This window comes from Rhinolophus hipposideros (genome assembly GCF_964194185.1).
Source record: "Rhinolophus hipposideros genome assembly, chromosome: 3".
NCBI lineage: Eukaryota > Metazoa > Chordata > Mammalia > Chiroptera > Rhinolophidae > Rhinolophus > Rhinolophus hipposideros.
This window is the reverse complement of record NC_138049.1, coordinates 93,838,391-93,853,679: the sequence shown is the minus strand read 5'-3', so window position 1 is coordinate 93,853,679 and position 15,289 is coordinate 93,838,391. Positions and strand designations below refer to the sequence as shown.

Below are 15,289 nucleotides of genomic sequence, written 5' to 3'. Positions count from 1 at the left end.
GGTCCGGAGCCCCAGCGGTCCGCGCCGGGACACGTGAGCCGGGGGCCGGGGGAGCCGGGACGCCCACCTACCTTCACGAAGAGTTCGATCTCGGGGTCTCTGTCGTCCCCATTAGCTGTCGCCGCGTCCGTCATGCCGTCGGGGCCCGGGACCAGCGTCCCGGGCTGGGGAGGCGCCACCTCTGCGGCGCGGGGGCCAGCGCTCCGCGTCCCTGCTCCTGCCCGGAGGGGGCCCCTCTTGAGAGCGGCGGGTGTTTCTCGTCTTTTTCTTTTTCGAATCTATTTCTCAAGCCGGGGCCAGCGTCGTCTGAGAGCTCGGTGGCCCGGGTGATCACATGGGACAGAGAGAAGCCAGGAGGGGACCGGGAGCCGCGGGGAAAGGTGGATTCAGGGATGGCAGCAGGTTACGGGAGCAACAAGTGCCGGGCCGCAGGGAGGTGTCACTGGATCCGCGCCTGTCAGCGATCTCGCCGTCGCCGCCAACGCGCCCAAAATAGCCGGCGGCCGCGGGGCGGGGTCAGCCCGGGCGGGGCAGGGGGGGCACCCCTAGAGCGAGCGGGGCCCCGTCCCTGGCCTGTCCCCAGCCACGCCACCCCGCAGGGCGCCCGGCGCCCACCCCCTGGGCCCCGCACTGCCATCCAGGCCTAGCGTGTGTCTTGGGGAAGGAAAGAGGAGAAGGAGTCAGAGAGAAGAGGAAGAGGTAGAGGTCGAAGAGAAGAAGAGATGCCTTTGAGGCTTAAGTTTCCATAATGAGGCCTTACCTGCTCCAACTGTACTGTGCTATCTGCGTTACCCAATTGGAAAGCCCCTTCGTGCCTTAGCAATGTTCAGAGAGGAGAGTAGCTGTGGGCAGCAGGAGAGGGAGAGAAAGGACCCCGAAAACAGGGCATTTGCCATCTTCATGCTGGGCAAATAGAGAAAGGCGATCGGGGGGCCGGAGGGGAGAGGAAATGGGCACTGGCGCTTGTAAGGTAAAGGGGAGAGCCAACCGGGTCAGGGGCAGCCAGAGCCAAGGATTCCTGTCTTTTAACATTCTAGGCTGGCTGTGTCTTTCTTTTCTTTTACTTTCTATTCTTTTCTTTCTTTTCTACTCTTACTTCATTTATGTGCTTGTCTGTTTGCTTTTTTAGTGAACTATGATACACATAGGGGGGAAAAAACGCACTGCACCGTAAGTGTGTAGTCCGATGAATTGTCACAATCTGAACCTACCCATGAAAAGCCAACACCAGATGAAAAAAATAAAATAGCTACACCCCCCCAGAAGTTTGTCCTAGTCTCTCCTCTCTACTTTTCCTCCCCTCCCTCTTCTCTCTGACCATGGTAACCATTAGGCTGGTGTGTGACAGCACAGGTTACTCTTGCCTGGAACCTTACATTACACTTGTGAGATTCATCCATTCTGCTGTGGGTAGTTGTAAATCATCCATTTTCCTTGCCACTATTTATTCTTGCCATTCTTCTGTTGACGGACATTTGCCCAGTTTCTGGTTAATGACTACCGGGAATGCTGCTGTCAAACATCCTTTGATGAATACATGGGCAATTTTCTGTTGGGTATATACTTAGGAGTGGAACGGCTATCGAGTATGAGAATGTTCTTCTTGAGTAAACACTACTAGATGATTTTCCAAAGTGGTTGTGCCAATTTACATTTCCACCCTTCATTTCTTTTGAAAATAGGCATCAGGTCTTTTGCATCTGGAATCTGGTCAAAATCTGTTTTCTTTGCCTTCTCTTTAGCTAATCCTGTTTGTGTTCTGTCTTGCCTTACTTACAAATATACATTTATTTCACACCTTTATTTTTTTTAAATCACTTAATAAAAAATAAGTCATAGTATTTATTTAGGTACCAGGCAACAAAAAGGCTAAGTACCCTACATGTCTTACCTTGTTTAATCTTTACGAATAGCGTTATTACCCCAATTTTACAAGTAGAGAAACTGAGGCTTAGAGCATTTAAGTAACTTGTCCCTAATCATCCAGCTAAGACATGGTAAAGTCAGGATTTGTACCCAGGAAGACTGAGCCTGTGCTCTCAACCATTCTACTAACTGTCTCTTTTAAACTTAGTTCCCACTGGGTTAGTCACTTTGGGGAACCAAAGACCCTGCCCTCATCTTAATGGAGATTAAAATCCATTTCAGGATAATGTCTCATGAAAAGAAAGGCTGCCACATGCATTAGACAGATGGAAAAGCTACCTAAGTCAGCATGTAGAGAGATTATTCACCACCGTTGGAGCCAGCAGAGGGGAAGGCCTTATAAGACAGAAGGCACTTCAGCCAAACCTTCCTAAATGATCAGGCATCAACAAGGTATGAGACAACAGCAAGGTATGCTGGCCACCCTTTATGGCAGCCTGTTTGCCTATAAACTCCAAGTGCAAATGTCTCCTTCTCACTGAAGAAACAGTCACCAAACCCAACCTGCAACTCACAGTACACTATAGCTTGACCAAGGTGAGGCTTAATTGCTCTCCTCTGTGGTTTCAGGCTTACATCACCAAAGCCTTAGAGAAACAGTCACCTTCATGGCTGTACATTCTGAGCCAATGACTGCATACGCTGGGAAGGACAAGGTTACAGAGGGAGACTGGTCGTTTCACTGCATGCTGCACGGACTCGTCACTTGCCTGCTCTGGAGCGTGGACAATATTTTCAATAGCTATGGGGCAGATGAAAATAAAATCATATGTATAAAATGCCTTTGAGTGTTTTTTTATTATTGTGTTTTTTTTAATGAAAGATGCTTTACACATGTGATCACTTTCTTGAATATGATCTAAACAACATACAGTATGGCCTCTATTTTCCTTAATCTGAAACCTAGGAAAGTTCAACTTTTCCAAATAATCTACTGCTTGCTGGAAAACTGAACAGTTCCCTTTTAATTTCTATGTGATACCTCTCATTTGGACATCCCTACAGATAACTGATAGTTTCGATATTATAAACCTTCGTGTTGCCAAAAAAAAAAAAAAAAGCCAACGTTGGTCATAAAATATTCCTGTGCATATTTCTTGTTTTTAATTCCACATTCGGCTTTAGTTCAAGATAAAAAGATTTCATCATTCACCTTTTAATGTCAAAGCATAATAGGTTACAATCAATTTTAGGTTTGTTCAAAGAAAACCATTTCCTCAATCCTAGACTATCCTTCTAATAATTATAGTTTCACAAACTTGGTGCAAGTTTAGATAAATATTTACCAGAAAAACACTTCAAAAATATATTTAGTGCTCATATTGGCAGCATATATACTAAAATTAGAATAATACAGAGATTAGCCCCAGTGAAAGGAAACAGGAAAATCTATGTAATATCCATATTTTTGTATGGCTGTTAAAAGCAAAAAATATAACATATCTTATGGAGTTTCAATATATTCAGATTCACTGATGTGGCATAAAGAATGAAGATAAAGGGATTTATATAAGATAAAGGGATTTATATGGTTTCTATACTTCACTTGAAGTGGTAAACTATGAACTCTTAGGAGATTGACATAAGTTAGGTATGATATTATAACAACTCCTAGAGCAAGAACTATAAAAGTATACAAAAAGAAAGAGTAAAAAGCCAAGAAATAAATGAAGATGTAATGACAAGAAATATTCAAATAATCTAAAAGACTTGGAATGCAGTTAAAAAAAAGAACAAACAGAAAACTAATAATAAAATGGCACACCTAAACTCAACCATATCAGAACTTAACACTAAATACAAGTGGTCTAAACACATCAATTAAAAGCTGGAGATCCTTGTACAGAATAAAGAAAAATAAAATAAAAAATCCAAGACCCAACTGTGTGCTATTACAGAATCTCTCCTCAAAAATAGTGATGTTGATAAATTAAAAATAAAAAGATGGGGAAAGAAATACCACACAAATTCTAATCAAAAGAAAATTAGTAGCTATATGAACATAAGACAAAATAGACTCCAAAACAAAAAAATTATCAGCAATAAAGAGGGATGCTGTATAATGATGAAAGAATCAACTCATCAAGAATATAATAACAACACTAAATGTGTATGTACCTAGTAACAGAGCTTTAAAATACATAAAGCAAAAGCTGATAGTAAAAGAAAAAAAGAGACAAATACATAATTACAGTCGGAGGCAACAATACATGTCTCTTAGTAATTGATAGCACAAGCAGATTAAAAAAAAAAAATCAGCGAGAATATAGAAAACCTAAACAATGCTGTCAACCAATTTGACCTAATGAATATTTATAGAATATCCCATCCAACTAGCAACAGAATACACAGTATTTTCAAGTATACATGGAACACTCACCAAAATAGGCCATATTCTGGGTCATAAAACAAGCATTATATTTAAAAGAATGAAATCATACAAAGTATGTTCTCTGACCATAGTTGAATCAATTTGATCAACAAAAAAGAATTCTGGAAAACATCTAAATATTTGGGAATACAATTTAAGAAATTCACTTAAGTAATACATTTTAAGAAATTCATTGGCCAGCAAGGAAGTCTTTAGAAAATTTAGAAAATTAGGAAACATTTTTAACTGAATGCAAATGAACATACATTTGTGGGATGCAGCTGAAATTACCTAGAAAGAAATTTACCCTTGTAATGCTCTTTTTAGAAAAGAATAAAGGTCTTGCATCAATAATCTAAGCTTCCACCTTAAAAAAAAAAAAAAAAAAACTAGAAAAAGAATAGCCCGGGAAACTCAAAGCAAGAAAAAGGAACAAATGAATAAATATAAGAAAATAAATTAATAAAATTGAAAAAAGAGAAAACAACAGAGAAAAATCAATGAAACCAGAAGTTGGTTCTAGTAAAAAAAATCAATAAGATCAGTAAACTTCTTGCTAGAGTTACCAAGAGAAAAAGAGAGAAGATACATATTACCAATATCAGGTATAAAAGATGGGATATCACTACCAACTCTACAGACATTAAAAAAATAATAAAGAAATACTACGGGTAATTTGCTGCATATAAATTAGAAACTTAGATGAAAAGGACCAAATCTGGAAAGACACACACTGATAAAATTCAGTCAAGAAGTAGATAACCTGAATAGTCATATATCTGCTAAAGATATTGAATTCATCGTTGAAAATTCTCCAGAAAAACCCCAAAACCTCCAAGCCCAGATGTCTTCATTAATGAATTCAATGAAATATTTAAAAAATAATAAGAATATCAATTCTATACAATCGCTTCCAGAAATGAGGAGGAAGTAAATGACTTGCATTCAGAATTTGTAAAGAATTTTCATAACTCAAAAATAAGAAAATAAACAAAACAAGTTTTAAAAATCGCCATAAGATCTGAACAGACATCAAAGAGGACATATCAATGGTAAATAAGCACTTTAAAAGATAAACAACATCATCATTCAGAAGAGAGATGCAAACTAAATAAGAGGTACCACGAATACCTATTAGAATGGTCAAAATATACACACGTGATAATGCCATGTGGTAGCGAGAAAGAAGAACAAGTGGAACTTCTATACATTGTTGGTGGGAAAGTAAAAGTGTATTAATTCTGGAAAAGTTTGGCAATTTCATATGCAGTGAAACATACACTTACCATGTGACCCACTTACCATCTCCTGAGGCTTATCCTAGAGAAATGAGAATTTATGTTCTCACAAAAACCTGTACATAAATATTGATAGCAACATGATTCATAATTGACCCAAACTGGAAAGAACCCAAATGTCTCCTAATGGGTAAATGAACAAACAGAGTGGCACATCCACACAATGGCATAACACTTAGCAATAAAAAGGAATGACTAGGTATAAAACATAAATGAATCTCAAATGCACTACACTAAGTGAAAAAAGTTGGTCTCAAAAGGTTACATACTATATGATTCCATTTATACAACATTCTGGAAAAGCAAAATTATAGGGATGGAGAGAAAATCAGTGGCTGCCAGGTGTTGGGTAAGAGAGGGTTTGACTACAAAGAGGAGCACAAGGAAATTTTTTCAGTTGCCAGAACTATTTTGTATCCTCTTTGTAGTGGTGGTTATAAACATTTTTGTATGTGTTAAAACATATAGAACTGTATACCAAACAAAATTTCTGTATGTAAATTTTGTAAATGACCATGATGCTTAAAAACTTCAAAAAATGTAAAATCACTAAGTTCTTTTTCCATATCCCCTTTCCACATATTCTGTGCTACAAATCCTTAACATCAGATCTCACCCTACTATTGATTTCAGAAATATAAAATGGATCTCTGTTCCATGAGGCTTAGTGTTCCTAATTATAGCCAATCAATAAAATAGAATAAACCTTCATTGAAATAAAAAATAAAACAAAATAAGCATATTTAGACTGAGAGTGGTTATTATAAAATAATGATGATTCTTATAGAGAGATTTTCCCTAATGATCCCTTTACCCAGTACCAGAGTATAACCGTATCATTAGTTACAAGCTCCAACTTTTGTGTATTTAGTTGAACCCACTCTCTCTGTCCAGGGTAGCAGCCATTTCTATGGAAATTAGGTCTTTCCACCCTTACATTCTCATTCTCCACAGGGGATCTCTTGGACAATCCCAAGGGCTTGAGGTTCAAGCTGAAGGGACTGGTAAATTTTGATGACATCTGCAGGCGTACCAGTTACATTCTTTGCCTGTGGGAGGAGGACGTGGGTGTGGATAAGGTGAGGTGAGCCCTGGAAGGATCACACCTGCATGAGGTCACAGATTGGGCTGTAAGGAGGATCAGGGTGGGTTGTTAGTTCTATCCATTCCTGTATAAATTAATGCGCCCTTGGGTGTACCCAACATTACCAGTGATCTTTGTCCCCACAGCATTCCACCTACTTGTGCTTAGCAAAGGGAGAGGCCTGGGAGTGGGCTTCACTGAAGACAAGTCCTTGTCAACAACTGTCACTCGTCCCCCTGATTCACTCATTACTCATTTCTCCAACCAGTGTTTTGGAGGGGCCTATTGTGTGCCAGGCACTGCTCGTGCTCTTTATAGAACCTGCTGACAGCATACAGGGTGCATATCACCTCCTGGTGATAAGCAGTCTTCGCTCCTGCATTATTCTTTCATGGGTTGAGTCATGTCTTTCCCACAAGAGTAAAGGCTCTTTGAGGACAGGAATTCAGGTTTGTGTCTCTTTCGCATGGCCCACCGAACAGGATGGTCCCTTGCTATAAACGTGTTAACTGATAATATTCCTAGTACACTGGACCTGCTCAATCAAAAATTGGTGATGAACTCAACTAATGAATAACTGACACCTCTTTTATTCACAGCCTCCTAATCCATAAGGATTCTGCCATTATATTACTCAAAGGCAATGGACATTACAGTGTGGGGTTTTATAAAGCTTCTAATTTTGACCTAAAACATGGGAAAGAGTTATGTAATAATAATAATTTACTACGATCCCATCATGTGACTGGCGCTAGGAATACCTTATTAGTTTGCTTTGTCTCCATAATAACCCAGTAAGACAGGTGCTAGTAGTCCCATTTCACAAATGAGGAAGCAGACTTAAAGAGATTAAATAACTCATCCAAGGTCACATGGAAATCATAAATCACACAGCTAGTTTTCTAACCCAGGTCTCTCCATCATTAAAGCCCATCTTATTAACCACCATGCTTTACTGTGTACATGAAGAAGGAGATGGTTGGAGAAGTTTGGGATGCTGATAGAGATTTAGAAATTGCTTATTTAATTGGTGGAATCAGTGAAATGACTCATCTTGGATAAGAAATGGCTGAATTTGGGGATTCTGGAACCCTCCTTTATTCTGCTTAACCTAAGAGACACTCAGAGATGAGCTGGGGCAAAAAAAAAAAAAAAAAAAAAAAAAAAAAATTAAAAATACCCAGCCTCTAGAGGAAGAAAAACCATGAGAGACAAAAGTCAGGAGAAAAGGGAATCTGAGGTCATATTCTGTTGCATCACCATGCATTTGGGGCAAGATTGATGGCAAACTTTATACTTTATACTCACTTAATGGCAAACTTTATACTTTAGTCACAGCAAGATTATGCAAAAACAAAACTATTACACAAATATGTTTAAAAAAAAAAAAACTTGGACAGGGCCCAAAATAAATACTTGTAACAAAAATTTTTCAAAAACTGTTGATCCCTAGTACTTTTATCCACCTATCTGATTTTCTTTTGGCCAACTGGCTCATTTTGCTAATTGACCAAAATATTTGCTAATAACTGAAAAAAGGGCAAGGTCTTAAAGAGGATCAGGGTTGGGGGAGAAGCAAGGTGAAGGACATTTGAGAGGTGAAGTCAGTATTTATACAGGTGGGAGCAGAAAGCAGCATGTTTTGAAGAAAGTGGGCAAGTGCCCATAACCAAAAAGGTTAAAGTTTTGAAAGGAAAAGTTGTTGTTATTGTTGTTGAAGGGTTGTTATGGTTGACAACTAGAATCCATTCACCTTTTTATTAAAGGGCCCCCCAGTATTCCTTGGGAATCTACATTTCCATTCACAGCACATTAGGTTCAAGTGGAAATTCAGGAATGGGCAGGTGACTTGTGTTGGCCAATGGGAGCACTAAATCCTTGAGCACAGTGATAGGTTCAAAATGGACATATGATCAACTTGGATCCAATGAATTTCAAATCTGGGACTTTTGTCAGAAATGTGTTTAAGATACAACTTTTCTTCTGCTGGACTTATGGAGAAACTAGGATTGAATCCTGGAACTGCTCGCATTATCTTGCCACTACAAACAGGCTGAGAGAAAAGTCAGCAGAGAGAAAACAAGGGCCAAGAGAAGGAGAGAGGAAGCCCAAGTTCTAATGTATTGTTTGAGTGATGGATTCTCTTGGTGCCTGAAACTTGGTACCCTTAGAATTTCCTCTTCTGGTGATCAATAAAATCCCTTTTTGGCTCAGACTAACTCGAGTTGGGTTTTCTGATGTTTGCAACTGGAGATTTCTATCCACAACAGTTAGAACCTGTGTAGAATAAAGAGGGCTATGGGCAAGAAATGGTCCGTATAATAGAAAATAGATCTCAGGAATAGTACAAGGGGGTCGTGAGTCAACAACACAGTGATGCACTTTGAAAACGAGGCCACAACTTGAGATGAGTAAAAAGTATTATTTTTAAAGTTCCAGACCCTCATAAAAATACTATATAGTCTTTCCAGGCTCATGAACTAAAATACAAAATGAAAGTAAAAAAATATGTTCAGAAATTAACAAAATTGCAGAGAAAGGCCATATGTATAGATTTAAGGTGATCATAGATAGCTACAGAGTAAAATGATAAACTCATAAAACATCTCCATGAATTTATTTATTTTTTCATCAGAGAGAATGTCTTATAGTACAGTGAAAAGAGCACTGGGCTTAGATCCAGAAGTTCCAAATTCATGACTCTGCTTTTGCCACTTTCTAGCCTTGTAACCTGGTCATCAACCTGTCTACACCTCAATTTCTTTCTTTATTAAATGGGGGTAACAATACCTTCCCTGAAGTTGATGTAAACTTTAAATAATATTATTTACCAGTATTCATAATCCAGCATATTGACTGACCCTTAACCAAAGAACAAAGGTGCTTATCCCTGATGTAGGTAAGGCAACACTGCCTATTTCACAGGCAGTTTCAGCACTGTGTCCCCGTATGCGAGGTAGCTACTGTCATGACTCCACTTCACAGATGAGGAAACTGATAAACACAGACGAGTCAGTAAGCATAACTAACCAGAAAGCTCTGGAGCTGGGATTTGAATTCAGGTCTGTTTGACATCCAACTATCTGCTTTTCATGACCTCAATAAATGAGTACTAGTTAGTATTATTTTATTATTGATGAATTACATAAGTGAACAGAAAAGTTAAATACATACATACATACATACATACATACATACAGGCCCAATCGAGAAGCGAAGGCTGAAGATCAGCTACGAGAGAATTCAAATAAGAAATGATCCCAGGTGCAGAATGGAATACAGACCCTATCATTACCCTGACCTTGCTGGATGGCCTTGCTCTTTTACTGGTCTCCCTGTCATCGTTACACTGCTCTCTAAGCTACATAAGAAATAATTTCCTGCAAGGCATAGAATATTATAGAGAAAAATTACAAATTCCTTCTTGGAAATGAGTGGAGTTAATCTAATTGAACTGTTCTTATTTTTAAAATAATCTAGCCTAAGCATGGGGCAGCAATATAAATCTATTCCTCCCCTGGAATTCTAGGAACATATCTTTATTTGAGTCTTTTTTCTTTCCATTTATTTTCTTGTATATACAGAATAAACGTTTCTATGCATTAATACCTGGTTACAGCTGGGCAGATACAGAGACAATTTATTTCTGCAGTACTGTAATAAGAGATTCTCTTTAATCTATATTCAGGAAGGAAGCTTTAATTTCATTTTCATCATATATTTTCTCCAACTGCGTAGTCTTTTATGATCTGCCAGGAAGATTAACCCTATTTCCACAAAGCCTGGTAGACAGAAAATCAGAGAGTGTTACTTTGAATTGCATCAATTTCCCTCTGTCAGGAAGAAGACAGAAAGCCCTTCAAATATCTCATTTTGGTGAAATTCAGCAAACAGAACGTGGTTGGCTGTTCTGTGCCAGGCACTGTGCTCAGTGCTGGGGATAAAATTATGTGTAAGACCCAGGCCCTGCCTGCAAGAAGCTCACAGTGCCTGAAATACATGTGGGTGCTTTCACTCTTCACCTCATTTCTAGCTGAGTAGATACAATGTGCTTTTAGGGAAATAGAATTGAAATAAATCTGACGGTATTGAGAAAATATGTTCATTGCCTAAGTTTTCATAACCAGAAGACGAAATAGCACTTGAATGTACACAAGCTGCCTCACAAATGAGTCCTCTTGCACTGAGATGGCCAGTTTTAGTTTCTCATTTTCATTTTCATTTATTTATTGACCACCTATTATATACCAAATACTCTTAGAGACACTGGGTATATCTTGGGGAGAAACAGTTGTGGATAGCTCCTGCCTGGTGGGTCATGTAATCCATTGTGGGAGATAGAACAAACATGCAAACAAATAAATAGATGTATAACTAATTACAAAAGGTGATAAACTTTATTGGGGGCTATGGGTTATAATGCTAAAGAATCACAGTGGAGTGTGAGGGACCCTCTTTTCAGGGTATCCATGGTGAAAGCCTCTCTGAGGAGGTGACATTTAAGCCCAACCCTGAAAGATAAAAAGGGCCCAGTCATTTGAAGACTAGAGGGAAGACGGAAGGGAACAGCATGTATGAGGGCCCTGAAGTAGGAGAAAGCATTTTATGCTTGGGGAACAGAAGGCCTAGCTTGACTTTTCCCACGGTATCTCTATGCGGTCTACATTGTGGAGTCACATTTTCACCTTTTCCTATGTAATTACAGTTGACCATTGAACAACATAAAAGTCAGGGGTCCTAACCCCCCAGCACTTGAAAATGTGTGTATAACTTTTGACTAGCCAAAAACTTAACTACTAATAGCTTACTATTGACCGAAAGCCTTATCGGTAACACGAACAGTTGATTAATATATATTTTGTGTTATGTATATTATATACTGTATTCTTACACTAAAGTAAGGTAGAGAAAAGAAATACCATTAAGAAAAATCATAAGGAAGAGAAAATATATTTACAATACTATATGTATTTATTGAAAAAATCCACATATAAGTGGACCCACACAGTTCAAACTCATTTTGTTCAAGGATCAACTGTACATTATCTAACCTTTGTAAATTCAATACGTCTTTGGAGAAAATCTGCCCTGAGGTTTTCATTCAATGGGAAAGTTCTAGCATAAAGAAATAATGACAATGCCACTGAATGTGTGCTGTTTGCAGTAAAATAACTTCCTGTATTGCTCCGTAACTATTCATAATTTCTTCAGTTAAACACGCTTTGAAAAGGTTTGTAATGACCCCTGTACAAAAGACAGACTTTAGTCTAAGACAACTTTGCAAAATACGTTTTCATCTCAAGGTCCCTTGCACTTGATTTTGCTCATTAGCTGCATCTACACCTGTGGGGGATGGCAGAACCCATTCCCAAAGGCTGATATTTTATCTATCTGATTTCATGCTCAAAAAATTGCTTTGCAAGTCATTTGATGACATTGAAATTCATTCGTTTTGACCTTGCTCCCTCTCTTGTCAACACAACCATCATCACTTTTTTCTCTCTCTAAAAATTAAGTCCTAGGATAAATAAAGCTGAATTTAGACCCAGTCATTTATCTCCTATGAACACAGCACAGGGCAATTGCATCAGTAGACACCAGACTTAATACCCTTCCTGAAGCTTCCCAGAATTAAGGCTGGAGGGGTCAAACCTCTGACTTAAGCTCTGCCTTACTCACCACACCCTGCTCTTTGTGGGAAGTCATCAAATTAAGGAGCAGAGGGTTGCAAACAGCCATGCCAAAGTGGTCTGGCTGGGTTCACCAGTCAACACAAACTCCAGTGCTCATAGGGGTGCTGCATGCTGCCCAAGTGGATGCTGACTGGACAGTACCCCTCGCCCCTCTCCCTGGGTGCCACAGGCAGTCACGTTTGCACACCACTGGGTGACTGTTGACCCTGTAGTATATAAAGGATAAGGGGTCCTGTCGGAACAGTAAACAATACTGACCCATTACATGCACCCATCACAAATGAAGACAAAATATCAGAATGTTAAAAACGTCAGGAGCTTGCTCCCCCTGGGTGCGTGCATGGCTATACCTCCCATTTATCGCTATTTGAGGATCTGTTCATATCCCCCCTCTCCTCTAGTAAACTGTAAACACACATCATCCATTCTTTCGTGTTCTCTCCCTATTTTTTAATTCTTTTCTTTTTGTTTTCTTTTTTTTTCTCTTTTGCTCCCTACTTTTCTAATAGACTATTTTTTAGCACAGTTTTAGTTTCAATGAAAAACTGAGCAGAAAGTACTGAAAATTCCTATATATCTCCTGCCCCCACTCATGCACAGCCTCCCCCACTGTCGACATCCAACACCAGAGTGGGTCATTTGTTACAATCGATGAACCTACTAGGACATATCATGATCACCCAAAGTCCATAGTTTACATTAGGATTCACTCTTCGTGGTGTACATTCTATGGGTTTGGACAAATGCACAATGATATGTATACACCATTCTAATATAACGCAGAGTAGTCTCACTGCCCTAAAAATCCTCTGTGCTCTGCCTATTCATTCTTCCCTGACCCCCAGCCTCTGAGAACCACCAATCTTTTTACCCTCTCCATAGTTTTGCCTTTTCTAGAATGTCATGTAGTTGGAGTTATACCGTATGAAGCTTTTTCAGACTGGCTTATTTCACTTCATAATATGCATTTGTGATTCCTCCATGTCTTTTCATAATGCCCATTCTCTTTTTATTCCTAGTGCCTCACATCAAATACACACTGTTATTGAGCTGTTGTTGAATAAATGGATTGAATAAATGAGCAAATGAACGAGTGTGGTTTAGGCACAGTTCATTTGATGACTGTTTGTACTGAGGCCTATTAAGTGCAGGCTCTTCCAGGCATCTTCAAATAATGATAACGTTTGCATGGGACATCCAAAAATATTTCTTATTCTACCATAATAGCTGTCATGAAAAGTAAGAGAACAGATATTTCTCTTATTATCCTCATTTTAACAAGATCAGGAAACTCAGATTCAGAGAAGTGAAATAACTTGTCCAAATTCCCTGCCTGGAAAGTGCCGTCGCCAGCAGTGGCCTCTACAACTGTCTGATGTAATTTGGTGCCTTTATCTTGTGCCTCGTCTCCCCTAAAGCCAGGCTCTAGGTCATTGAAACTGACAAATATTAAACAAGACAGTAATTCCTACTCATATAGTGACAAAAAGAAGACCTTCCTCCCTATCTTGTTACTCTAGGGAGCACGTCTTCTCACAAAAAAGCTTGCCCTTGTCTTTGACCATGCAGCCCATATCAGTAAACCCCAGTTTTCCTTTCACCACAAGCAAACTACTTCTGGGCTGAGGAATTGGTTTCCGGGGAGGAAACTTGAACAACTGATCAGTAGGTAGCTCATTCTCATTCAACAATAAAGAAGGCACGGCTGGGCTGTTGGGGATCAATAGGGCTTCAAGGATCTAGGGCAGAATTCATTCCAGAACTGCAGTTGTGATGGGTCCTCAAAGGAACAATGGACTTACCCTGGGAGTTATGCCTGGTTATGTGTGAGTTATGGATAAGTCTCATAAAGGCCCCACCTTGAAAGCCGAATTCATTCATTCATTCTCGGATCTTAACTTTTAGCCTTTATCTCTTCCCTGCAAGCCTCATACTACTATATAACTATTTGTTAGATATATCCCTCTGTTGGGCATCCCAGTTGCCTCAAAGTCAACATTTCCAAAGTACGACACTAAGAATCTTCCTCCCCAAATCTTCTCTTGCATTTTCTTTCCCAGACAGTGACGCCATCATCTATGCAGTCACACAAACCAGAAACCAAGCCCATATTTTTGTTTAATTCTTCCGTAATCCTAAATCCCATTAGTTACCAAGTCCCTACTCTCAAATCTCTCCATTTTTCATTCCCTTTACTGCAGCTGCATTTCTTCATGCCTGAACTATCACAGAACATTCCTAACTGCACTCTCTCTCAAGCACCCACCTTGCTTGCCCCTCTCATCCATCTTCCACCTAGTAACCAGAATGAGCTATCTACAATGCACGTCAGGTCACACCAGCCCTTGATAAAAACACTTCAGTGGCTCAGTGTGGACCATGCCCCCTAGCGTGAGATGATACGTTATGACTTATCTGCTCATTCTATCTGCTCATTCGGACCAATCTGGCCTCAGGCCCTAAAGATTCTGGAAACCCTAATAGAGTTAGATTTCTTACCTCCATACCCTGCTGTTTCATACCACCATGTCTTTGCTCCCATTACTTAAAACACTTTCCCCACGTATCCTCACCCAGCTAACTCTTCCTCATCCTTAAAACTCCTTCTTCCACAGCACCCTGTGTGACCCTCTACTCTTGGTCTGTTACATTGAAATTATGTGTTTATGAATCTGTTGCCCTCTAGAGCTAAGATCTTCAAGCATAGGAGACACCTACTCATCTCTTCTCCATTAATCTCTCCTTGCATTGTCATTATCACTTAACACATTGGCAGCCTCAACAAATCTTCAAGTTTTTAGAAAGCAGGAGAGGTGTTTCTTATCTGTTTTCCTGTGCTTCGTACAGACTAGCTCTGTGTGTCTAGATCCGTTTGTCCACATTCACTCATTTATTCAACAAATACTTAATAAGATTC

At 39.4% G+C, this 15,289-nt stretch overlaps 1 protein-coding gene across 2 annotated transcripts in view; it reads right to left on the bottom strand.

The window, feature by feature from the left end:
* Window positions 1-15,289, bottom strand: part of CLIC5 (chloride intracellular channel 5) — a 158,917-nt gene that overhangs the window by 103,627 nt on the left and 40,001 nt on the right. Inside the window, exon 1 of one of the 2 annotated variants that reach the window (XM_081044728.1) lies at window positions 72-489. The exons of the other annotated variant lie outside the window; for it this stretch is intronic. Within the exon in view, the coding sequence (XP_080900854.1) occupies window positions 72-134 (63 nt within the window). The 5' untranslated portion in view covers window positions 135-489. Of the gene's footprint in view, window positions 1-71; window positions 490-15,289 lie in introns of those variants that run through there. 2 annotated transcript variants of the gene reach the window in all.